The sequence below is a fragment of the Astyanax mexicanus genome, chromosome 17 (assembly GCF_023375975.1).
Source record: "Astyanax mexicanus isolate ESR-SI-001 chromosome 17, AstMex3_surface, whole genome shotgun sequence".
Taxonomy (NCBI): Eukaryota; Metazoa; Chordata; class Actinopteri; order Characiformes; family Acestrorhamphidae; genus Astyanax; species Astyanax mexicanus.
Genome location: NC_064424.1, coordinates 38,485,162 through 38,512,462, shown reverse-complemented (window position 1 = coordinate 38,512,462; position 27,301 = coordinate 38,485,162). Strand labels below are relative to the sequence as shown.

The 27,301-nt window shown below is 42.4% G+C and overlaps 1 protein-coding gene across 3 annotated transcripts in view; it reads left to right on the top strand.

Annotated features, from left to right (window-relative positions):
* The window catches only part of acsl6 (acyl-CoA synthetase long chain family member 6), a 64,725-nt gene that overhangs the window by 4,339 nt on the left and 33,085 nt on the right, over nucleotides 1-27,301 (top strand). For 2 of the 3 annotated variants that reach the window (XM_049466765.1, XM_049466766.1), the window contains exon 2: nucleotides 21,307-21,527. In XM_049466765.1, coding sequence (XP_049322722.1) covers nucleotides 21,307-21,527 — 221 coding nt within the window. Of the gene's footprint in view, nucleotides 1-5,432; nucleotides 5,455-21,306; nucleotides 21,528-27,301 lie in introns of those variants that run through there. The other variant, XM_049466767.1, reaches the window with a different exon arrangement.

The following is a 27,301-nucleotide window of genomic DNA, read 5'->3' as shown; positions in this document are numbered from 1 at the left end:
GAGCACAGGGGGGCTTTAAATAGCTATGGCACAGCATTGCCTATATTCTGCATCCTGGACTAATAGGCTGTAATCCCGGTGGCAGTGAAGCCTAATTGCTGGTGACGCGTTGCAGATGGGGAGAGGGGCGGGTCTTGCATTCTAAGCAACCGCCCCTCAAGGTGGCACCAGCCGAAGTCGTCCATTGACGTTCAGAAAAGCTGCAGTTGACCAAGGCCCTTGGGAAAGGAAGGCACACAAAGAAAAAGGTCAGGCAGCCACTGAGAGGATTAAGGAGAGAATTGAACAGAGTTTGAGGAGCATCTTGGAAGGGAAGCAATGTATTAGCCTAGTCCTAGAGAATGCAGTAGGTGCAGAGTGTTACTCTTTACTCTGTAATTAATCCAGTTGCAGGAGGCATCAGGAAATCCTGAGCATACTTGTTACCCTCTAGTAACCCCAGTGCGTCAGCACTGCAGAAGCCCAATCCGTGCTGGTCAGCTGTGCAGTCGGCTCATTGTGTGGTGGTGAAGCAATTCTGACTTATATTCATTTCTCCTTTTCTTTCCACATCATCCTTTACTTCCCTGGTTTTATTCAAGGAAACTGAATAGTTTAAATGAAGCAACGCTTTTGTCAATACAGAATCACAGTTTCTACCATGTATAAATGACATTTATACTAAATTTATTAATTTTGTTTATGTGATTTGTGATATGATTCTTTCTGCAACCTTCTCTGTTGAACCGACAGGAATTTTCTGCTGACTTTCAAAAATATACACTGTAAAAAAAGAACAGGTTTTTAAGAGATATTATAGTGAAATCAAGGTTTATTACGCCCTTAGGAATGCCAACAGAGCTATTATTCAGTTAGAACAGTGGTATAAAAAAAGTAAAATTTGGACTTTACAGGGTTAAAAAACCTCTCAGTGTTCAGTCTTAAAAAGCACCCTTTAAATGGCTTCTTCAAGGGTTCTTCAGTAGATTAAAGGTTGTGCAGAGCTCAATGTACCCTCTAAAGGTATAACCTCAGAAGATATTAAAGGGGTAATAGGATGTTCTTTTACAGATTCATTAATGAAGGTAACTGCTGCAGTATTCATTAAACTTTTGAAGGTTTTAACTGTTGTTTGCTTGAAGGTTTTTATCAATATGGTGAAAGGGTTTTATAAAAGGTAGTGCAGGAACCCTTTATCTTGTACTGTTTTGTATCCTTTTTTCTGGTCTATTAGCCAAATGCAGTTAACGGGCTTTTGAAGTGAGATGATTCATTCAGATCGTCTGTAGATGATATTGATAAGACCTGACCGTGTGCTCCAGCGTGACCCTGGCATGGACTAGATCACATTAGAAGATGTATTTATCATAGGTTTATATATATATATATATATATATATATATATATATATATTGCAGTTCAGTGTAGCAACAAAGGGTTCTACTGCTGTCCTAAGCCAAGGAACATTTCTTACTGTTATAAACAGTACAACCCTCTCTAGGCTATTTGATTCCACAAAAAACACCACAAACTTCTGTTTCATCCATCATAATCACAAATGTGTTTTTATAATAAAATCCTATAGTGTTTTTGTCCATAACAATGCAATAAAAATTAATATGCATATTCACAATAGATAATAAGAAGCTTACCCTGTAAAGTAAGGATATGTTGGGTGGGAGAAGGACAGCAGGGTCAGTGGGGTATTTGTTGGGTAACTGTTGGTCAGAGTTGGCCGTGAGCAGCAGGGTGACCTTGGCGTGGGATGCTGCTGAGCTGGACCAGATGACATTAGAAGATGTATTGACGGTTTCAGCAGTACCCTGTAAAGAGTATGCTTGGGTGGGTGGAGGAAGGGTGGCTGTGGAGGTGGAGATTATTATCTCAGCTGGTTCTGAAGCAGCATGCTCTGCAGGACTGGAAAATTGTGAAAGTGTTAGCAGCGTTCTGAGTTAGCTGCATTCTGTTTGCGTGCATATTTGTGCTGGATGCAGTAGAACTACACACAGCATGCTGAACAGGAAGAGACTGAATGAAGGTTACTGCTCAGATATTAATATCGCTGTCACACAAACACTTTCTATCTCCATGTACCGAATCTGCCAGTGGTTCTTTCTAAAACAAGAAATTAAGATTGATAAAACACAGATTCTAAATTAGTGCTAAAATATTTTAAATGTGTTGAAATAGTAATAAATACAACAATAATACAAATGCATCAATAAAAAATAAATACATATATAATAAATTATATTTTAAAAGTAAAGTAGAAAGAAAAATATGTATATATGAAATATAGTACGCATGCAGGTAATAAACAAAACAATAAACAAAACAATGTTTATTATATTTACTTTGGCTTTTGGCTTTTAATTGGTATGATATTTATTAATGAACATTCATTCCTGAATCTTAGGCCTGTAATGCCTTCCAAAGAAATTGAGAGAAATAAAATTTAATGAGTTCAAATAAAACATTTGTCAACTAATGTTGACAGCAGTGTTGGACACCACACTGGGCTCAGAAAGGTTGGAGAGGATGATTGGGAGGCTTGGGTTATTGGATTCTTTCTTGAAACACAGCGCTGATACTTACACTGGTTATATGACAGCAATCTGTATTTTCTGTGTGTAGCTCAAAAATTAGAGATGTGTACAAAACATGAAAGTGAATGTCATTGATTAAAAAAAAAAAATTTAAAACAGTTACATAAACGTTTTATACTAAGCCTACTAGCCAAAGCCAGAGCAAAAGCACACGAAGCAGTAAAAAACAACAGAGCAGCATGCCACCTCCAGACTCTGCTACTCTCTACACAAGGGGAACTCACAAATGGCATGTGATGAAGTGAGAGCCAGGGTGAGCAGATGGGATCTGTACTAGACTAAAAGCTAAAGCTGCCTCACAAACAGGACTACCTGGGTGACCAAAATGGAGCTAAACTTACAAAAGTCCAAGGTTATTAAAATTAATTATTTATTAAATTAAACTATAAAAAATATGTCCCAGACCTGATAGTTATTGTAACACCTTAGCCCATGTCTGTCTTCTGTTTCTCCCTCATTTGGTCTCTTGTGCTCCTGCCCCTCTGTTTACCTGTCATGTTTCCCAGCCATGTGCTATTGTATTTAGTATCTGTCTCCACCCTAGCTCCGCCCCAGCCCTGCCCTATAGCATTAGTGTTCTCACCTGTGTCCTGTTTGTAACCCCGCCCCCTCGTCATCCAAGCCCAGGTGTTTCTCACTCTCCTCTTGTATTTAAGCCCCTCTGTTTGAATGTTCAGTGTCCAGTCTTTTGTATCTTTTGTATCCTCGTATCCTTGCTGTCCGTATGTATCCTAGTCTTAGTTTAGTAGTCTGTGTTTCTTAGTCTTTGTTCTAGTTTTATATTCTACTTGCCTTGTTTTTTTGTAAGTTTTTTGCGTTACCCGTGTTTTGTTTACTGTTTTATTTTATATTGTTTGTTTAAATAAAATATTTGCACTTATATGGAGTGAATTTTGTGCCAAAAGTTTTACGTAAAAAAATAAAATCCACAATCAAAATTTTAAGAATCAAAAGTAAAACATGTATGTTGCAAATTCAAAAGAGAAAAAATATATATCAAATATATATATTTAAATATACTTGGTTATTTTATTATTCTTTGCACTTATTTGAAAATTATTTTAGTTTGGATTTTGCCAGTCTTTGTTTTCATTTTTGGATTTTTTTGGATTTTCTGTGGATTTTTGTGGATTTTGCTGCTGAAGACTTTTGCTTCTGGAATCTCTGCTTTGCTTCTGCTTCATTTTTTTGGTTCTGATTTTTGGCACACTTTTCACGGGTGGGCGGGGCTTAGAAGAAGGCGTTCCCCTTTAATCTCTATTGGTCACCTACCCTGAACCCTCGTCTGAGACAGACCACGCCCACCCCGCCAGCTTCAAGCGCTCTTCCAAACATGGCAGAGCGAACGGGGTTCAGCTCACAGCAGCACCAGCAGGTACTTTTCCAATTAAATTTCATACAGACGTTATGTTTAAAGTTATATTTATTTTTTAAGTAAGTGTTTAACTCTATTAAGATGCTCATGTTAGCGGGGTGTGCTAAATATCCATGCTTAAATTATACTAGTTAGTTAGTGAACACTAACCTATCTAGTCAGTGAGTTAGCTAGTTTCCCTAGGTCATCTGGTCAGTGAGTTAGTGGGTTAGCTAAGCTAGTTAGGTTACCTAGTCAGTGAGTTAGCTAGTTAACCTAGGTTATCTGGTCAGCGAGTTAGCTAGCTACTTAACCTAGGTCATCTGGTCAGTGAGTTAGCTAGCTACTTAACCTAGGTCATCTGGTCAGTGAGTTAGCTAGCTACTTAACCTAGGTCATCTGGTCAGTGAGTTAGTGGGTTAGCTAAGCTAGTTAGGTTACCTAGTCAGTGAGCTAGTGGGTTAGCTAAGCTAGTTATTATGCCCCAGGGTAAAGCCAAGTAAGTGCTGGTTAAGGTTAACTAGCTAACTCACTGACTAGGTAACCTAACTAGCTTAGCTAACCCACTAACTCACTGACCAGATGACCTAGGTAAACTAGCTAACTCACTGACTAGGTAAGTTAGTGTTCACTAACTAACTAGTATAATTTAAGCATGGATATTTAGCACACCCCGCTAACATGAGCATCTTAATAGAGTTAAACACTTACTTAAAAAATAAATATAACTTTAAACATAACGTCTGTATGAAATTTAATTGGAAAAGTACCTGCTGGTGCTGCTGTGAGCTGAACCCCGTTCGCTCTGCCATGTTTGGAAGAGCGCTTGAAGCTGGCGGGGTGGGCGTGGTCTGTCTCAGACGAGGGTTCAGGGTAGGTGACCAATAGAGATTAAAGGGGAACGCCTTCTTCTAAGCCCCGCCCACCCGTGAAAAGTGTGCCAAAAATCAGAACCAAAAAAATGAAGCAGAAGCAAAGGAGAGATTCCAGAAGCAAAAGTCTTTAGCAGCAAAATCCACAGAAAATCCAAAAAAATCCAAAAATGAAAGCAAAGACTGGCAAAATCCAAACTAAAATAATTTTCAAATAAGTGCAAAGAATAATAAAATAACCAAGTATATTTAAATATATATATTTGATATATATTTTTTCTCTTTTGAATTTGCAACATACATGTTTTACTTTTGATTCTTAAAATTTTGATTGTGGATTTTATTTTTTTACGTAAAACTTTTGGCACAAAATTCACTCCATACACTTACGTCCATCCCTCCCGCCTTCGTAACAGTTATGGGAATAAAAAATATGTTTAAATCACTATCATATTTTCGTATTGTTTAACCACCTTATAAGCCCACACTTTGGTTTTATATTAAAAGATACACTTTACTGCCAAAAGTATCAGGCTCTGAATAGACATATTTCTCTTTTTTTCAGTGTGATTTGACCGTGGTACAGTAGTCTCCGTGTTCAGTGGAACAGTGTTCTGGTTTCAGGCCTCTGGTAACAGTCTGGGTGAGTTTAGCCTCATCTGTGTGTTTTTAATCTCAGATTCTTGAGTAGTTTCCCAGTTGTGCTGAGGGTGATGCCAGGCAATGACAGAGGGACTAACTCGAGGAGGGAAGTGAGCAGGGATGATTCCCCTAAACCAGCCGGCATCTCTCACCATTAGATACTTGCCAGTAAGTGAGATATGTCATAGTATCACTGGACATTACTCGCTGTGTTAAAGTGGATGTGGAACTGGCCAGAAAAGTCAGGAAGACAACAGCTGACTTACGCAACCACCATCTGTTAATACACACACCTGAATACTAAAAAAAAACACCCTCCAACTGACTTCTCTAAAAACAAACTTAGAGAGAGAAGTTCCCTTTAACCCTCGACAGCTCACAGCTAGGTTTCCACTACTCGTCATTCAGCCCAGTGAAGCAAGTGCCCTTCTACAGTCCTGTCCTGCTCTCCTTGTGTAACGGCCTGTGTCCTGGTTTCTTCTTAATGCTCTTGAGACTTGAGTGCTGGGAGACACAACAAACCTTTTTTCCAGAGCATGTATTGACTCTGTTTCATGAAAAGTACAAAAATACGAAATACAAAGAAAACATTTGATCTTTCAAAAATGTTCAAAAGAACAAAATATAGTAACGTTAATCAATGAATCTCCACAGTTTAGCAAATGCTACCATGTAAAAAAATCTGTTTAAACTGGAATAAGTGTTTAACCCTTTCAGACCCTGCATCAATTACAATGGACATCACGTAGTTTCCTTTTTCTAATGTTTTGTTGCACAGAACACTAAATGAACCTGTTGTCCATCAGAATAGATCATAAACCAGCCAATGAAACAGTTGCTTAGCCTTGCCCACTGCACTGGAAAAAAAACAGCAACTCAAATAAGGCAAATTAATACAAGCTGATTTTTATTAATGCTTTATGATTCAGAACACTTTAGTTATTTAGTTACCATCATTTAGGTCTAAAAGGGTTAATGTGGCCTTATATATTCTGGCTACCTGCCTGTCATTCTTTCTTAGATCCAAGCAGTCTGATGGTTTTATATGACTCAAAGAGCCAGTAAAGCAAGGAAATGTCTTCAGCTTGCACAGCAAAATTTGCTTTTGTTATTGGTTCAGTAATTGGTTCAGATATAATCAAAAAATAGCTTTCCAGAACAATTACAGTTCTCACATCACTTCCTGAATGCTAAATTTTTAACGGTCATAAAATGAGATTTCCTCTTAAAACCAACTGGAAAGTGAAATATGAGAAAAAAATAGGTTTATCAGTGACCACTATGTCTCAAAAGGGTAAAAGCATCTCTAATCGTAGTTTAAATAAATTCAAATAAAAACACATTCTGCTGTTTACCAGAAGGATGATGTCCAGCCATCTGTTCGTAACCTCAAGCTCAGGCGTACTTGGGTTCTGCAGCAGGACAAAGATACAAAGTCCACATCTGAATGGCTTAAAAATAGGCTTATTTTATGTCTCTGTTTATGTTGTACTGTATGTTACCGCAAGGAAAAGAAATCAATTACTTTTAGCACAATTGTTCTTCAGGCAGAACAGGTTAACAGTAAGGAGGCCTGTAAGTGTTGGACTTTGTTGTGGCCATCAGTCCAATTCCCTTACTTTAACAATCAATATTTTTCATTCCCTGTCAGCAATTTTTGCTCAGTACATGAAATTAGGACAAGACAGTGGCTCCTAATAGTCTGCGTTCTGAGCATTGCACCCATCTTTCAGGCCTGTTTTGTATGGCAAAGGCAGATGTTTTTTTTTTTTTAATATAAATAATATAACAATATTGGCTAATTTTAAAAAAGAGCCGGGGGTCACCGACATACGAGCACTGAAGTATTTTGTTCCAGTGTGTCAAATTCTTTTAAATTATAGTAGAATATGTAAAAAACTGTGATGATATTGTTCAGAAAGTGATGTTTTATATGAATTTACAGAGCATTCATGGGATTACCATTTAATTTTTTCACAATTTACAGTCAAACCAGCAAAAACTCATATAGCTTGACTGTCCCAATCACATTTCACAAAGTTAGATTTTGAATAAATACAAGCAAAATAATTTATTTTTTGTTTAATCAACCATATATTAATAACCAAAATGTCTACATGTGAGTCTGCTTGGCTAAAGGTTTGGGCATAATATTTTGAAGCCACCCCTAACCAAAACATTTTGTCCCAAAAATGAATGTCATATGGTGTGAAGCCATACTCCTTTTTTCAAATGGGATATTGTGTGGAGACCTTTAGGGAGTGGGGGTTCTCCTTCTTTGAAGAACAACACCTTAGAAGGACACTGACAGTTACAGGGTGTTATTGCTCTTTATGTTTTTTAAACAATCGAGTATATCTAGCACTCCTGCTTCAGTTCTATTTTGCACTAAAATTACTTTTCAGTCAATATTGTGGAGTGAGGAGGCGGGGGAGCCTCGGGTCCGCCCCACACCGGAACGCTCAACCCTGTCTGTCCCAGCTGGTCTGCATCAGGACTGATTAAGCCGCCAGCTGGGACAGGTATATAAACTCAAACAGGGCTGAGGCTGCACGGACTTTAAAAAAGAAGACTAAGTAATTTCTACAGACTCTAGAGCTCCATTGGGCCGATTTATGTTTCTTTAAGTTGTTTTGGGTGTGGTGGAGGGCATTTTCTGAGCCAAATAAAGGTATGATTTGAGTTCATTTACTCCCCGTGTTTGTGTATCTCTGGACTTCCTACTACCGGGTCACAGTGGCCATGCCCCTGACCCCAGGGGCCAGTCACAATATTATCTTTAAAATTATATTGTCACATTGTAGTTAGCATGGTTTATGATCTCTCTCTCATCCCTGCCCTACACCAGTCTGTCCATCCTCCCTACCCCAGTCTGTTCTCTCTCTCTCTCTCTCTCTCTCTCATTCCTCATCATCCAACCCCCCCTCCATCATCCATCTCTTCCCCTCGTCATCTCAAACCTCCCCCCACCCCCCCATTATCCTAACTCGCTCCCGTGGTAAGTATTCAACCCTTGCTTCCTCTCTCCCTACCCTCTTCTACTCTTCTTTCCATTTTTTTCATCATCCCAACTTCTCCCTTATCATCCAACCCCTCCCTCAGTATCCAACTCCTCCCCTTGTCATCAAACTCCCCCCTCTCTCTCTCTCTCTCTCTCTCTCTCTCTCTCTCTCTCCTCTCTCGTCCTCTCGGCTATGCCTCTGCCTTCTTCCTTCCTAGGCCACGCCCCGGCCCCTGCTGCCCTGTCAGTGGCTTCCCGTCTGGCTTCTGTCTCCCATGGCACTGCCATCCTCAACCCCTTCATCGCCATCCTCGCCACCTTCACCCTCGCCTTCATCACCTTACCATCGATGTCTTCGCCACCATCACTACCATCTTCATCATCATGGCCATCTTCATCACCATCGTCATCGCCGCCATCTCTGCCTGCATCACCGTCATCATCGCCATTGCCTTCGTCTTTGCCATCTTCATAATCATCTTGGCTGTCTTCATCACCATCGTCATCTCTGCCCACAACGCTGCCGTCATCATCATTGCCTTTTTCACCGTCATCATCATGGCTGTCTTCATCACCATCGTCATCATCGCCACCATCTCTGCCTGTGTCACCACCATCATCTTCGCCACCATCATGGCCATCTTCGTCTTCACCATCGCCACCATTTCTGCCTACATCACCACCATCCTCATCATCGGCATTATCATCTTCGCCACTGCCCTCATTGCAGTCATCTTCGCTGTGATCAACATCATCAGCATCATCACCTTTGCCAACGTCGCATCTGCACCACCTTCATCGTCCTCGCCTTCGTCATCGCCATCATTGCTTTCATCACCATAGCCATCTTCGCCATTATCATCATTACATTAACGCACTAATTACCTTATTGCCATCTTTGTCGTCATGTACCGATCATCGTCACCATCATTGCCTTCATCATCTTCGCCATGATCTTCGTCCTCCGAACCATCATTGACCTTCTTCTCTTCCATTCCCCAGGTCAAGTTGGCACCCCGTGTACCTTCATTGGTTGCACCTGCTATGCGATGCAGAGCGACGGCCTTTTCTTTTGTGCCTTTAAACCACACCACACGCATCATTCCACAAGTTGTTTGACACCATACTCCACTTCAACCGATTATCAATGCTGTTATTCCAGAACACTCCATATTCGGATAGGCTGGCAGCACCTCAGAACACCTCACTTAATTAATTCCCTGTCTTTCTTTCCCTAGACCTCCGCACTGCCTTAATCATCTCACCAGCATTTGTTCTTACCCGTTCTTCCTTTTACCTCTCTGCCTTAATTCTTCCTCAACTTTTACTCCGATCTCCTCACCCTTTCCAACTTAGTTTTGGGAGTTTGATCCACGCCTTCACTCCTCCCACTCTCCAACCTATATAAACCGTCACTCTACCTGGGTGTTGAACAACCTCGCACCCACCTCCTCCCTATCTTCCTCCTTCATTTATTTCTCCCTTTCTCTTCCTGTTTCTCTTTGTGTGGGGGGCTTCAGCTTCCTGCTTTTCTAGCAGAGCTGCCCCGAACTCCCCCCCCCCCCTCTTTCCCTTCTCTTTCAGTCAAGGGCGTGGGGAAATACTAGAAAATGAATACAGTAAGTATTAGTATGCAGTATGTCTTATAAAAATTCTTCACTACTTTGAGTAGAATTCACTTGTTCTTCAACAATTTTGTGATTATGCTGTAACTAAAAAGGATTTTAGTCACTTGCCAAACCAAGTTTGATTGTTTGCTAAATGCAGCTAACACAGATTTTTGCACACAGATTGTTGTGTGGTGTGATTCCTCATATGGCGTAATACCATGTCATATGGTGTGACATTCAGAAAAAAAAAGGATTTTGGTTATTTATCAACTCTTTAATGTGACATATGGGAAATGCAAAGGTAACAAGAATTTTGTTTCTTATAAAAAGGTATTCCCAAAATAATGTGAAGTATATTGAAAGAATTCAATTAAACATCTTTATATGTGTGTAGATAATAAAAAATATTGCAAAAGGTTACATATTTGCACTTGAACAATGCTACACTTTTATATATTAATGATAAATAATCAGCATCAATTGACTAAAATTATCACATTATGCCCATTTTTAATTTAATACACTACAATATTAATAACATTCATGTAACACCATATGACAATTTTAGTCACCAAGACTATAAACTAATAAATAAATGTAAATTTCAAGAAAAAAACTACATGACCATATAAATATTAGGAAGGATAAGAGTTGGTAGAATATAACCCAGTGATTTCTGTGACTTCATTTAGAGATTTTTTTAAAAACATTTTTTCAGTCAAATATGTCAACCACCCATAAACAGATGCAGTTATGTAGGGCACTCACGTAGGCTACATCCTAGATAAGGCATAGACCTGACACATAAAGTATAAACCCATTCTTTAGCCTTGTTTGTTTAGGGTAAATTTCAATTTTTACATTTTAATGATCCATTGACCTTTTCAGATCCTACATCCATTACAACAGACATCATGATTTTTAATGTTTTGTTGCACATAACACAAATTCAGATTTGTTGTTCTGCTGAGTAGACCATTAACAGCCAATGAACAAGTTTACAAGCCTAAGAAACAGCAGCTTAACCCCACCCAATGCACTGTAACAACAACTCGGATATTAGGGCATGGCAGCACTAGAGCCAATGAAGCAAAGTATTTTAGAACACTTTTTATCATGTTGATTTTCACTTTTTAGGCATGGTTTGTAAAATAAAAAGGTCAATATAAAATATATATTTAAAATCTGCATTGTGATCTTGCATTGTTTATTATATCAGCCCAGCTACTGTAAACTTGAAAGACAGTAGTGGCCATTGGGTCACTTTGTTATTTTGTTTAAGGCTATATTACTCATATGCTGATGACTTCCTTTATGTCAAATGCACTGCCTAACCTGAAATAACCCCAGGACTATTGTTATTCTAATAATAAAGCTAATATTCACACCCAAACACAGGCCTGGGAATTAGATCAGGGTGCATAGATGGGTTTTCTGCAGCTGAGTCGGTCTGTCTGAACCGCTGTGTCACCAAGCAGAGCATAGAGCCAGGCTATTTTTATCACACACATGAGAGAGTGTGAGGGGAGGAGCAAGTGACTGAGAGAGAGAGAGAGAGAGAGAGAGAGAGAGAGAGTGAGAGAGAGAGCCTCACAGAATGAGAGACAAAGAGAGAGAGAGAGAGGCTAAGAAAGAGAGTGAGAGATAGAGAGAGAGGCTGAGAGAGAGACAATATCCACAGCTGTAAAACAAGCCCCCAAAAAACAAAACTGTTACCTGACAGGGTGGTAAATAGGCTTGTAAAATTGCATCTGAACATTTAAAATACAGTAAATACATTTTATTGCAAATACAACATACCTAGACTGTTATATAATGTAACTGTTCTGTGTCTGGGCCTGTTTCTCATTTTCTCACAGTGTAACTGCCTGTGTGTGGGTGTCTAAAGCTGAGAACCACATCCGTTTGTTGTGACATATCTCAGACATCAGCACTAGTTCTGCTCTGTAAACAATGAGAAAAACCTGTTTAATGGGGTAAATGAGGATGGAGTTGTATACTGTGTTGTTATTAAATGTGTTAAATGTCACATATCTGAACCCCCTATGGTAGTATTGCAGCACATAACAGTTCTGTGGTGGCAGACCATTCAAAAGTAATTACTGTGTGTAAAGTGACCGTGTATCAATCAATCTTTTTCTTTACTATTTTAAGTTAATTTAGTTTAGGTGCCCTCAGTGAAGAATACATAAAAATACTTTTGATTTTTTTTATGTAAAAAAAAAGAACAAAAGAAAATAACTGAAGTCTCCTCAAAGGGAGAATAGTTTAACTACGGTTATTCAATGGATGGGGTGTGTATGTATGTGTGTGTGTGTGTGTGTATGTGTGTGTGTGCAAGAGAGACAGAGAGTTTTGACTCATCCTGCTTGGGAACTCCTCTGTGCTGAGTTTCACTATAGCGCTTAGAATGAAATCATTGGGTAACTGTTGATGGGCTGTTTCGAGGCATGCGTCTGATTGGTCTTGTGTTCACAGGAAACAAGAGAATAACTTAACTGTTGTTCCTCCATGTTTTACACCAATGCTTCCTCTTTTATAGAGGAAGTCACCAAATTCAATTTTAGCTATTTACTGGTCTTAATGGTTTTTTTTTTTTTTTTCGTTTTTCAAGTATTAGAAAAGGTGCATTGTTCTTTGAGAAAGTGTCGTAATTGGAAAAGACTTTTCTTACCTCCTCTGATCAGAGTACTTATAAATGAATGATAAACAGTTATTATACATCCACATGGGTCTAATATAGTTAGGTGAATATGAGGAAAGCAACTGCTAGTTACAGTTTCTGTAAACTTCTGTATAGTTTAAAGTGGAGGGTGAGCAACTATTCCGAAGCAGGTGGAATAAACTGAACAGTGGCAGCTGGTCTGTGGTGAGTGACGCAAAGGATCTGTAATTTGAGTTTTTACCAGATAAACTGATTTAGGACTTTATTTAGCTTTATTTTTAGGTTAAAATGATGTGCTGTAGGTGACAATATCAGGATCAGTGAACATTCACTCTTCTCTTGTCTCTCCTCTCCAGGGAAAACAGCAGGTGAGTGTAGGGCAATGAAGATTTTATAAAACATTTTTTACACACTAAAATCTGACAACACAGTTCTCTACCACAGTAATCTACTCGCAATAAGCAAGTCATAATTATATTTTTAAGTTCAATTCAGGGACAGGAATCTACGATAACAAATTTACATATTTCAAATATTAAAAAAGATGTAAATACGTACAAATACATATATTGTTACAAAAATATAGACATCACATCATGTTTAAAGTAGCCTCTTGATATGTTTATTTATTTAGCTGTGTATATATGATATAGAAGTTAAAATCACTGGGTTCGTTGGGATACTCTTTATATGTTTTATTTAGGGGCAAAATATTGAGTAAGTAGCAGGTATCAGTCATTAAAATACATCCTAATGTGCTGTATATGAATAGAACAGATGTGTGAGTTTATTTTACTGGAACTTCCTCTACTTTACTGACTATGCTCTGTGTTTCTGTTTTCTGCTAACAGAAAACATAACCATTTATACTGTAACGATCGTGAGGAAGCCATTTAACTCGGGAGACGAGGTCAATCAAAAGCTCTATTTATTTAACAGGGAACCGCTCACTTATTGCTCTTATAAGAGCATGGAGAGTTAAACCCAAGGCAAGGATACAGTGAAAACAGCCCTAAGGTCACTAAACTGGCTAAGAATCTACCAGATGGTAGATTCAGAGTGGTGCCCCCCACTCTGCATAACCCCACCTAAGAGGGAGGCCCCACACCTAACACCCACTCACACACAGATACGCAGAGGCGGGCACACCACAGGCATACAGCAGAAGCACACGCAGGATAACAGACCCCACCCCCTGCGCTCGCTACATAGCCCCCCCCTTACAGCCAACCGTCTCGGTGGCAAAACACAGGGTAAACACATGGGCTACACATAGCAGTAAACAACAATAAACAACATTCTTTTTTTTTTTTTTTTTTTTTTTTTTTTTAGTCCAACACAAAGTCTCTCAGGTGCGAGGGAGCGCGCCGAACACGGGCAACAGCTCTGCCCCGCGCTTCCTCCGGAAAACCACCACCCCCAGTTCCTGGTGGTGTCGTAACCCCCAAAGTCCCAGCACCTTCCCCAGCCTCCAAAGTTTCTTTGGGCCGGTAGGGTGCTAGCCGGTCCCTGTGGACCACAACAGTCCGCCGGCCCGTGCGGACCCGATACACCACCTCGGAGAGGCGCTCCAGCACCTGGCACGGCCCCTCCCAGTCGGACTGGAGCTTGGGGCAGCGTCCTTTCCTGCGCTGCGGGTTATGGAACCAAACACGGGTCCCGGGCTCCAGTGGCACGCCTTGGCAGCGCATATCGTATCCGCGCTTTTGTTTGCTAGAAGCCCCCCCTTGGTTCTCACGCGCAGCTTGATGCACGGCCGTGAGCCGCTCAGCCAGATCGCGCACATACTCCGGTGCATTTTCGGGCACATCCAGCCCCGCGGGCAGCCCAAACGCCAAGTCCACTGGCGTGCGGAGCTCCCGTCCGAACATGAGCTGCGCTGGGGTGAAACCGGTGGACTCTTGAACCACCGCTCGGCAGGAGAGTAGCACCAGCGGCAGATGTCGGTCCCAGTCTCTTTGATGGCGGCTTGTGGTTATGGCCAGCTGGGTCGCGAGCGTGCGGTTGAACCGCTCTACCAAGCCATCGCTCTGCGGGTGAAGGGGGGTGGTGCGGGTCTTACGTACCCCCAGCCGTTTGCAGACCTCCGCCATCACCTGGGATTCGAAGTTCCGACCTTGGTCGCTGTGGAGCTCCTCAGGGATGCCGAAGCGGCAGAAGAAGTCCTCCACCAGCCGAGTAGCGGTGGTCGCCGCGCTTTGGTCAGGCACTGCGTACGCCTCGGGCCACTTGGTGAAGAAATCCATGGCCACGAGGACGTACCTGTTCCCATCCTCAGTCACCGGGAATGGCCCCAGCACGTCCACCGCGACTCTCTCCATCGGTGCACCTGAGCGCAGAGACTGCAGCGGCGCTCTGGATTTACCCACCGGCCCTTTCTTTGCGGTGCATAAATCACAGCAGTGGACAAACAGTTCTACATCAGCCCGGCAGCCTGGCCAGTAAAAACGCTGCCGAAGTTGTCGGAGCGTCTTAGTGACGCCAAAGTGTCCCACACCGGCTGGCCCATGGATGGCACACAAGACGCGCTGCCGCAAGCTCCGCGGCACTAACAACTGCCACGCATATCTCCCCGGCACAGCATCTTCCCAGCGCCGGTAAAGCAAGCCCCCACGCTCACACAAGCTGTCCCAGGCTGAGCGATAGGCTTTGCACTCTGGGCCGAGCGGCGTCACGTCTCGCCAGTCTGGCCGCTGCCCTGCGCGCTTCCACTGCAGAATTATTTTGAGCACAGAGTCCTCCTCCTGCGCTTTCACAAACTCTTCCCGGCTGTACGGCTCTGTTTCGCCGCTACCAGAGTCACTGACTGCGGCTACTCTCTCTTCCACCTCCGCCTCGCGCTGCTCCAGCCGCGCACAATAGCGACACTCCAACTCGAGACACGGGCGGCGTGACAGCGCGTCCGCGTTACTGTGCAAGCGCCCCGCACGGTGAAGGATGGTGAATTGGAATTCTTGGAGAGCAGTAATCCACCGAGCAACTTGCCCCTCTGGCTCTTTAAACTGCATTAGCCACGTTAACGAGGCATGATCAGTCCGCAACACAAAGGGGGTAGCATACAGGTAGTGTCTGAAATGTTTCAGTCCCGAGACTACTGCTAACAGTTCCCGGCGTGTAACACAGTAATTGCGCTCCTGCTTGCTGAGCGCACGGCTGTAATACGCGATCACGCGCTCTTGGCCCCCCTGCACTTGCGATAACACAGCCCCAAGCCCTCTGTTACTCGCATCCGAATCCACAATAAACTGTCCACCCACCTGCGGTAACGCCAGTACAGGAGCTGCACACAACACACTGCGCAGGTGACGAAACGCCTTTTCCGCCTCGTCTGTCCACTGAAACGGCATGCCTTTCTCCGTCAGCCGGTGGAGCGGCGCTGCAATATCCGCGAAGCCCTGAACAAATCTCCGGTAGTAGGAGGCGAGCCCTAAGAAGCTCCGAAGCTCACTTACGTCACGCGGCGTTGGCCACTGCTGGACAGCTTGCACTTTACTCGGATCGGTTGCCACTCCGTCTCCGCTGACGACATGCCCCAGGAACTGGACCCTGCGTTGCAGTAACAGGCATTTCTTTGGGTGCAGCCGGAGGTTGGCGGCTTTGATGGCGCCAATGACTTGCTCCAACCGCCCCAGAGCCTCGTCAAAGGTCGGCGCGTGCGCGAGCAGGTCATCCAGGTAAAGGATGCACCGCTCTTTGGGGATGTCGGCTAAGACGCGCTCCATCAAGCGCTCAAAGGTGGCTGGCGCGTTCCGTAACCCGAACGGCATCACGCGGAACTGCCATAGCCCAGACCCCAGCGTGAACGCAGTCTTTTCTCGTGCCTCCGGCGCCAGCTCCACTTGCCAATATCCACTGCGCAGGTCCAGCGAGCTGAACCACGTCGACCCGGCCACTTTATCCAGTGCGTCGTCGATACGGGGCAGAGGGTACGAGTCCGCTTTCGTCGCTGCATTCAGGCGGCGGTAGTCCACGCAGAACCGCCAGCCTCCGTCCTTCTTCTTTACTAGCACGACGGGGGCTGCCCACGGGCTGCTGGACGGTTCGATGACTCCACTCTCTGCCATCTCTTTTAGTTTTTGCTCGGCCGCTTGCTGCTTGGCTACGGGCAGACGGTGCGCTCTCAGCCGAATGGGCGACACGGCACCCGTATCTATGTGATGCTGTACCAGATTGGTGCGTGTACAGTCCTCCTCCCTCGCCGCGAACGCGTCTAAGTTCGACTTGAGGAGCGCCCACAGCCGCTCACCTTGCTCCGCCGTGAGGCCTTGGATGCTGCGCTGCCATAACTCGCGGACTGCTGCCAGTGTGCTCTCTGCTGGGGACGATTCAGGCTCTCTCTGCCGCCTGACCGGATCGGGACCACTTGTGCTTGCTGCTACGCCGGAACTTGGTGCTTGCTGCTTTGCCAGGGGAATGTGCGATTTGCCCACTCTGAGCGAAGCTGCGGGGATATCGAGGACTGCTCCCAGATTTTGGAGAAAGTCCAGCCCCAGGATACACGCGTCGCGGATGGGCGCCAGGCAGAATTCGTGCTGGAGGACTTTACGTGCCAGCTCCACCTTGAGTCTTTTCTTGCCTCCCATGTGGATCTTTTCTCCTGTGACAGAGCGCAGCACGGCGCCGGTCTCTTCCCAGGTGCTTGACGGTGATAACTTGAGCTTGCCGGCCAGTCCAGTTTGCAGCAGAGACACGGTGGCGCCTGTGTCCACGAGCGCTGTTACGGGCAGCCCTTGGATGATGCAGTGCAGCCACAGTCCGTTCCTGGTGCCCAGCCGGCCTACCACTATCTCTTTAAGGGGGGTTCTTGTCGTTGGGAGCTCCCCACCCCTCATTGGGAGGTCCCGCCTTCGTTTTCCGCCGGCTCCGTGGCGCGGCACTGGCTCGCCTTATGCCCACGCCGCTTGCACCGCCAACATCGCAGGGTGCTTGGGGAGGCCTCCGCTGTGTGCACTCGAGCTGCTCGTACCTCGTCTGCTACCTCCGCTTCCACCAGATAACAGGACGCGGGTCTTGGGTCTGTGAGGATGAGCGCCGCTCTCTCCGCCTCCTCCACCGCTTGGCTCAGCGTTGTCACTTTTGACAGTCTCACATGACGTTGGAGACTGCCAGGCGCTAGCGCATTGAAAAATGCGTCAAGCCCGAGCTCCTCGCGGGCTTGGCTGGAAAACGTGGGGTATGCTTGTCTCACCAGTGTTCGGAGTTCCGCTGCGAGGACGCTCAGCTTTTCTCCTTTTTTTTGCTTTCTCTCTCTTAATTGCTGGCGAAGCGTTTGTGTTGGAGGAGTCGTGCCAAAGCGCTGGCGCAGGGCTGCTTTGAGCGCTTCCAGATCCTCATGTTCTTCTGTAGGCAGATCCACCAACACTTGTAGCGCCTTGCCCTCCAAGGCTAAGCATAACCGGGTAGCGATCATCGCAGGAGACCAGCCGTAGTGCTTGGCTACCACCACCAGCTGTGCCTCGTATGGCTCCCAGGCGGCTTCTCCGTTGTAGCGGGGAAGATTGATGCTCGCTGCCGTCGCCGTCAATGCTGTGGTGGGCGGGGCGTGGTACTGCCCGCTCCGTCTCCAGCCGCCGTCTCTTTCGCCGGGCAGCCCGCCGCCGTCGTGCTGCTGGCGGCCGTCATCTCCTCGTTCTCGGCCGTTGCCGTCGTTCTGCTGACGGCGCCGTTCCCGCGAGTCTCCGCTAGCCAGCCGAGCTCGTGGCTGACTAGTCCCGTCGGGTAGGGAAGGGCAGGCGTAACGCTCGGTACCCTCCTCCCGCGGTTCGCTGCTTCGCCGCTGGCTCTTTCCTCCCAGTCTCCGGATCCGCTGGTCTAGCTCATCCATCTCGGCCACCAGATCCCACTTCTGACACCAGTGTAACGATCGTGAGGAAGCCATTTGACTCGGGAGACGAGGTCAATCAAAAGCTCTATTTATTTAACAGGGAACCGCTCACTTATTGCTCTTATAAGAGCATGGAGAGTTAAACCCAAGGCAAGGATACAGTGAAAACAGCCCTAAGGTCACTAAACTGGCTAAGAATCTACCAGATGGTAGATTCAGAGTGGTGCCCCCCACTCTGCATAACCCCACCTAAGAGGGAGGCCCCACACCTAACACCCACTCACACACAGATACGCAGAGGCGGGCACACAGAGACAGGCACACCACAGGCATACAGCAGAAGCACACGCAGGATAACAGACCCCACCCCCTGCGCTCGCTACAATACTAAATAACCATTTATACTAAATTCTACTAAACAATTTATATTAATATATAGTAAACCATTTATATTAAATTATACTACACTATTTATCCTAAAAAGTGAGCAGAGTATCTGTTTACATAGCTGCTACAATCATACACTGAGCTGTTATAGTCATTATTTACTCTGTTTATTTTGTTTACATGATGCTGGTAGCAACAACCTGCTCATGCTCTTAACATGCTCTTAAAAGCCCAAATCAGAAAAAGGTGGGAAAGTATGGAAAAGGCTTTACTTTGGCTTCTGTTTGATAGCAGACATTATTAATGCAATATATTTCATGATTTATTTGCTCAAATTTGCTTTACTTTATTAATATAGATCCATTCCTGCATTTCAGACCTGCAACACTTTCCAAAGAAAGTAAGGACAATAAAGCATTTGGTAACACTTTACTTGGTGGTCCATTTTATGATGTTCAACTGACATTCAACTAATATTCAACTGCATGTCTATTAAATGTAACTAAACTGAAAGGTGCAACTAAATGATTCTCTACTGAATGGAACCCTGCATCCAACTCTAACCCAAACTCTAATCTTAAGATTTTAGCATTGTGTTTAGAGTTAGATTTAAAGTTAAGGTTAGGATTAGGTATAGGGTTATGTTCTATTTTGAATCAATAGACATTCAGTTAATTTTTAAGTAAGTGGCAGTTGGGCATCAATCAGGCCATCAAATGGACCATTCAAGTGTTACCAATCATTTCTCACCATCCCTTCTCACAAAACTAACAATACAGAGTGTTGCTGAGTTTTAGGTGTTATTTTTTCCCTTTTTTACTGCAATCACATCTTAAGGTGTGTAAGAGTAGAGGGTCTTTAGCATATTTTTATTTTAAAATTCTCCACGCATTTTCTATTGGGGACAGATCAGGACTGCAGGCAAGCCAGTACAGTACCTGTATCCCCTTCCACATCCATGCCTGCGAAGAAAACAGTCTAGGTGGGAAGTGTAAATTTCCTCCCAAGTAGACCTGGAATGGTCCATTATCCCAAATTTCATTATCACAGTGTCCTCTCTTACCCTTTACACAATGAAATTCCTTCTGATACCTTGAATAATTGAATGATAATCTGGGCTGTAGAGGGAGAATATGCTATTTCATTTTAGTCATTCTTTGATGAACATTGATCGTTTCAATAATGTTCTCACACATTTATTACAAACTGGAGATCCTCTGCCCATCTTTACTTTTCAGAGACTCCGCCTTTTGTGGATACTGCTCTCATATGTAATCATACGTAAAATACAAAATTTATTACTAGCCCTTAACTGCCTGTCCCAACTTCTTTTGGAATGTGTTTGGGTCTGAAATGCAGAAATTGATGTATAATAATGGATGTATATTATTAAATGAAATGAAGTTAATCCACTAAAACATAAAATATTGTGAGTTCATAATGTCAAATCAAATAAAAGCAAATGTAGAAAACCTGTGTTTTTATTAGCTTGTTTCATATGGTCCTAACCTTTCTAATTTGGGTATGTACTTTATTACTATTACAATCGCTGGACTACATATGCACTACAGAAGGGGTTCCCAAATTTTTGCAGCTCACCTCAAGAATATTTAAATTGCTCTTTAAAACCAAATACAGCACAACCGTCAGCTTCAGTTTTCTGTTCCTGTGTACATGAAGCCTAGTGCTAGGTTGATTTTCTTGGTTTGCTTGGTCGGACTTACAGTGGCTGCTTCACTTGTAGATGATTCCACTTGTAGATGATTCCACAGTCTTATGTTGTCAAAGACCCTGTTTTTAACCATTAATTTATAATGTGTAAAAACGCATACCACAGGACAAACACTTTAATCAGACTCTGACTAATGACCTTACTACCTTACTACTAACTTTCTCTGCGTGTCAGGTGACTGTAGTATGTTATATATTGGAATATTTTTTACTTTCCTCTACTGGAAATAACACTGCACTAAAGTTTACTGTTTATAGTAAAATGTAGTAAAAACTGCACCTTAACCACACTTGTATATACTGCATTTATTGTATTTACTGTCTGTTGTCTTTTGTACTGATTGTCTCTGCTCCCTGTGTGTTGTCATTGCACGAATGTCCCCGGTCTTTTACTGCACCAGAGATCTGTAGTAACAGTGTTTGGTTGTACACCCCTGTATCAGTGATGACTATAAAGCTGAATTTTTGAATTACAGATAAACCTAAAACAGCCACGCCCGATAATTCACATAATGACCAGTGTAGTGATCTTAGTTCCACATATAACACAGTATCCAGTTAAACTCTTCCCTATATTAAAGAATGTGATGACTGCTGCTTTTCTCACTCTCTGGTTGTCTGCTTGTCTTCCTCAGAGCTGAGCTCGACGCTGATGGAGAAGATGCAGGCTCAGGAGCTGCTATTGGGTCTGCGGCTGCCCGAGCTGGACGATCTGGGCCAGCTGTTCCGCTCACTGCCCACCTCCACGCTGGTGGGCCTGGGTGCACTGACCGCTGTGCTGGCGTACTGGCTGGCCACGCGTCCCCGTGGCATCGCGCCGCCCTGTGATCTTAGCAACCAGTCTGAAGAAGTGGAGGTAGGCTGACTGACAATTAACTCCACCCCTTAGTACACCAATACAAAATGTGATAAATTTGCACCGTTGTTTTTCTCTATATTGTTTTTTGATAATTAACTGTCATTATATAATGATTTACAGTCAACTCCAGTTTCTGGAGGTCCACAGTTAGAATCTGATATAAAAAAAACTCAACTTGTGTCAATTTACCAATATTTTGATATATTGATACCTGACAAATGGACGTTTAAAAACTAAAAATTTTGATGAACTCATTTTACATTCAAATTTCAAACTGTCCTGAACTGCCAGATTTCTGAGGAACTTTCTGGATCTTGCTTGACAAAAGAATCCCTAAGCTGCTTGTTTAAAACCCTAATGATCCGTGTCACAAAACATAACACAACACAACACATTTTTATTACAAAACTTTATTTTCTATGATAAATACTGCAGGATTCTGCTACATTTTAAAACCTTTTATTGGTACAGTAAACATGTTTATTAATGCCAAAAGGGATTACCGGTATAATAAAATCAGATTTATTTTAGAAAAACGTATATTTCATACGTCATTCACCACAGGACATTATTTATTTTACAATAAAGACAAAATAAAAGTAAACTAAAAGAAATCACTTATAAAACCTTCTATTTTGCATTACTGACACTTTTATCATTTTTTATCCTAATATATATATTTGACTTGATTATGGTAAAATTAGGCAATATGTCAGCCACCCTTACAGGTGCATATTTCATGTCATTTTGATTATTAGGGCTTATAGCTAATGAAACCCCAAAAATCTGCATCTAAAAAAAAACTTAATATTATAACCATGTAGAAATGTCTTCTAAAAAGTATGTCCAGTATATGCATGCAGAACTTGGTTGGGTCCCATTTTTAATGAATTACTGCACCAGTGTGGTGTGTCACTGAGGTGATCAGCCTGTAGCAGTGCTGAGGTTTTCTGGAAGTTTTGATAGTGACGCTCTACAGTGCTGGGTCTGGTGTCTCTTATCTTCCTCTTGACAATAACCCACAGATTCTTTAGGTCAGGAGCAGTGATACTGTGGCTATTAAACCAGGTATTGATATTGTTGGCAGTGTGGGCAGTGTGCCAGTTCCTGCTGGAAAATGAAATCTCCATATCCATAAAGCTTAAGGGAATCAAAAAGTTCTGTACAATGTCCTGGTACACGGAGCACAGTTGACCAACACCAGCACATCACATGACTCCTCAAACCATTACTGATTGTGGAAACTTTACACTAGACTTTAAGCAGCTCATGTCCTCGATATATCTGGTGTAGTGGTTTTTGACTCCAGCAGCAGTCCTTATCTTGTGAATCTTAAAAAAATATATATTGGTTCACCTTTTCTTGATAACCCTTTTAAGGCTGAGGTTATCCTTGTTGCTTGTACACCTTTTTCTATCACACTTTTACCTTTCACTCAACTTTCCATTAATATGTTTAGAGTAAGCACTCTGTAGACAGCCAATAATTGCCTTTTGGACAACTTTCTTCTCCGCGATTGTGCAGCCTACTGGAATAGACTGAGGGACCAATTAAAGGCTTACAAATCCTTTGTACGTGTTGCGTTGAATTGCTGTTTAGATTGTGACACCATAAATCTACTATAATAAATTTCACAATATTTTAATTTTCTAAAGATACTGACATTTAGGTTTTCATTAACTGTAAGTCATAATCACCAACTTTAAAATAAATAAACAGTTGAAAAGGTCTGTGTGTAATGAATCTCTTTGATATGTGAGTTTAACTTTTTTAATTGCATTACTGAAATAAATTAACTTTCCAATGATATTCTAATTTATTACGAGCACCTTAACATATATAAATCCATTAAATCACAGATTTAAAATCTTTACTAATATTTATTGTGTAATTAGTAACAAACATAAATCGCGCCATTCAGACCCTCTATTGGTTTGTATTTGATGGGCGTGAGGCTCGTGGCCGCTCTCCTTAGTTTACCTTTTTGTTTGTCGACCCCGGTTCCTCCTTTTCCCCCGTCGGAACCACAGCTCAGTTCATAACCACCTTATACACTCCCCGTTCAGTTCTGAGAAGCCGTTTTTGTTTTGTTTTCTATTGGAGCGGCCAAGCTTCTCTGGCCAGACTTACTTACTCTCCCACTCGTTTGCCGCGATTCCTTTTGCACCCCTTCTCGGCACTCCACCTGTTCTTGGGGTTTTGTTTTCCGCCCATTTCAGGGTCTTTTTTTTTTTGCCTGTTTTCAGGTCTTTGTTTTATGCCCGTTTTCAGGTTTTTCATTTTCCTTTGTGTTGAGGGGTTAAATTATAAGAATTATATATATATATTATTATAACTATTACTAGAATACTATATATGATAATAATTATATCTATTTTTATTATAATAATAATTATCATTATTATTATTTCCCTTTTTTTCTCTTGGGTTCTACAACCTTCTGGGCTGGAGAGCTACTGCTCCCCACATGTTACATAGAATCAGTTATCTAGCCTATTTAGCTGTATAATTTTAAGAAAATAAACATTTAGTGTGAAATATGCCTTTTTTAATAAAAAATATGATTCATAATTTGCATATTTGTGTTTTTCGTACGTCCATATTACGGTTCCTGAATTAGAGACGAAAGAGTGCGTTAGACCGTTTTGTACAGTTTTACAGCAGCTTGTGTAATCCCCCAGGGTTACTAGAAGTCAACACTCACACACCCTGTGCTTTCCTCTCCCTGCTGGCTTCAAAGTCGTTTAAAACATGAGTAAATGCATCAATCCATTCGCCAGTAATCCTTATTTATGTCCTTACAGAACTTGAAGAAATTTAAGGCATAAAAAATAGTAATATCAGGTTTACAGCTGGGTTTACTGCTCAGGATCAGCAGAGTTTTCTCTGAAGAATGACATGTGAATGAAATCTCTCGGCCAATCAGGTGGTGCATTATGCGGAGATAGAGGGAGGGAGGGGGATGTAACCCAACACTGTCGGGTCCTGCAGTGTTTTTTTCTTATAAAGTTTCCAGCCCTTTGGAGAAAGACAAAAATATACCAGGAGCAGATCACTACTATATCTCACCAATGAAAGGGAGCAGTTTATAACTTTACATGGTGAATGTAAATCCCTTATAGCAAAATATAGAGCTGCCAAAACACTTCATCCATATAATGATTTTATTTTATGGATTATATTATACTGTATAACTCTAGGAGAAATATAGAGTAAAGAGCAGGACTGTGAATTCAGATCTCAGTCTGGAGTTTTGTTATGATACTTCTTTAATAGCTCTGTATAGCAGTCCATATTTATTAATATTATCAAATTCCTTATCTGCACAAGGCCTGTTTATTATTAGTCAAAAAAAGTATTTAGAAGCATCAATTAGGCACAATAATGTTATAGTTATCACATAGTTTAAAATAAAGGTATTTCAAATGTTTTTTTCTTTATCAATACAATAAAACTCTTTACTCTTTTTGGTCCCATGAATAATTATTTCTTTAAAGAGATACCATACACGAACATCTGTTCTCAAATATGCTTACAAAAATGTTTTTTGCTGCATTTTGAAAGATGTAAGGTTTTTGCGTGACAGTATTTATCTTTGCTCTTAAAGTCAATAAAATATACTGTATGACTGTATTAAGTCCAGCACTGCCTCATTATTTATCATTGAAAATATATAATTTACCTTTTTATTAAATCAGCAGACCAATACTGTTCTTTCTAAATAATCCAAATGAACAGAATGCTATGACATCATAACACATAATATATATATAGCCATGACCTAACAAATTATTTTAACACCCTTGTGTTTTGGGGATGTGTATGTTTTGCAGGGTGCTGTCATTGATTGGGTAGGATCCCTTCTAGATGGTTAGCTTAACATAGCTAACTATTGCAGGCATAGCAAAAAAGCATGTGACTAAAACTCTAGAATATTTGTGTGCTTTATTTTTGCATGTAATTTGGTAGTAAGATATGAAACCAGACACTTTCTTTTGCTGCCCTTAGGCAACTCTCCTCAAACTCAAAACATGTTGACATGTCCTAAGTTGACACAGAACAGGCCTGCCATATTTGCTTTATACTCTGGTACTCTGTTGTTACTGGTTATGAGTTATTCAAAAAGACACAAACCTTATATATGACATCACTAATGCTCACCTGTCTCAGTACTACTATACACCTCATGGTGCAACCTGGACACATCTTCAGTGATGTGCCTGGGGTCATGGGGTGTTTCGGGTCTCACATCAGACACCCTCACCCGGGTGACCCAGCCGGGTTGATCAGGCCCCGACTTGTGTCCAGGTAGCGCACTACGCCACGCATCCCCCCTCTTCAACCAGAGCCAACGAGAAGCTTTCTCCGCAGCCTCCATGATGTTCTTTATGGCTCTTTTCCTATGCAGTCCACAGATCCCTAGGAGTCCGAGGACCCGATGTACAGACTGGCCTGCGAAGCCCCTGCAGCCCACTTCTATCGGCTCGCAGCAGGCTTTCCACCCATTGGTTTGACACTCAGCCACCAGGTCTGCATACTTGGCCTTCTTTCTAGCATTTGCCTCCTCCATTCGTTCTTCCCAGGGGACAGTTAGTTCTAGTAATAGCACCTGCTTGGTAGCCCCAGATATCAAGACCATATCTGGCCGGAGTGTTGTTGTTGCAATGATGTCTGGGAACCTCAACTGTCTTCCAAGGTCGACCAGTAGTTGCCAGTCCCTGGCTGTTGCAAGCAGGCCCCCCTGGGTCTTCTTCGGGGGCTGAGGCTTCTCACCTGCCCGAACGAAGTTGATGGTTCTTTTGGAGGGGCATTGGGACTTTGATGTTCTTGATGCCTGTGCAAATGGTGTCTGCTACTGACTGCAGAACCTAGTCGTGTCGCCACCGGTAACGACCGTCTCCCAAAGCTTTTGAACAGCAGCTGAGGATGTGTTCTAAAGATCCCCTTTTCTGGCAAAGTTGGCACACCGGTGAGTCCACCAGGCCCCAGGTGAACAGGTTAGCAGGGCTCGGGAGGACATCATAGACTGACTGTACTAAGAACTTGAAATGGTGTGGTTCCACCTTCCACAGTTCTGTCCAGGTCATCTTACGGTCAGCTATATGCTCCCACTTGGTCCAGGCCCCCTGTTTGGACATGCCCACCATCCTGCTGAAAACTAGATTAACTGATCCATGCAATGTCAACAAAGTGTTTTATTGCCACTACAAAGGAAATGTATGACCCAATGATGATATACCATATATACTGACATATGTATTGTATACTAAGTCAAGTAGTACAACACAGGACTATGAATACAAAGTAGATTGTAGATGTGTTATATGGGTGTGTTTTATCATTATTACAAAAAAAACTATACATTCAGAAATATTCAACAACCGTAATAATAGCCAGTTGATTTCCATTCCACCAGAAAATGTTTTGTGATAAATAGTTTAAACATTTTAATGTATTTCAGTGTTAGGCACAGTGTCTTAAATGACTTTAATTATTTTAAGAGAAAAGGCATGGTTTAGTGCTTGAATCCACAGTAGCACTGAGTGGAACTGAGGAAGAAAATACAATATAAAATTCAATACAGTACAATATGGGCCGTTAATAAGTGAAGTACTTCTTAACATTAATTTAATGCTTTATTTCTATAGTGCCTTTCCAAATCATAGGTTCAATTATGGAACAATAGTAAATCAGTCAAGTCACACAGCATAAACACCAGCTGACCCAGTTCAAAATGGCAGGTTTATTATTTTTTGGGGGGGCATTTATTT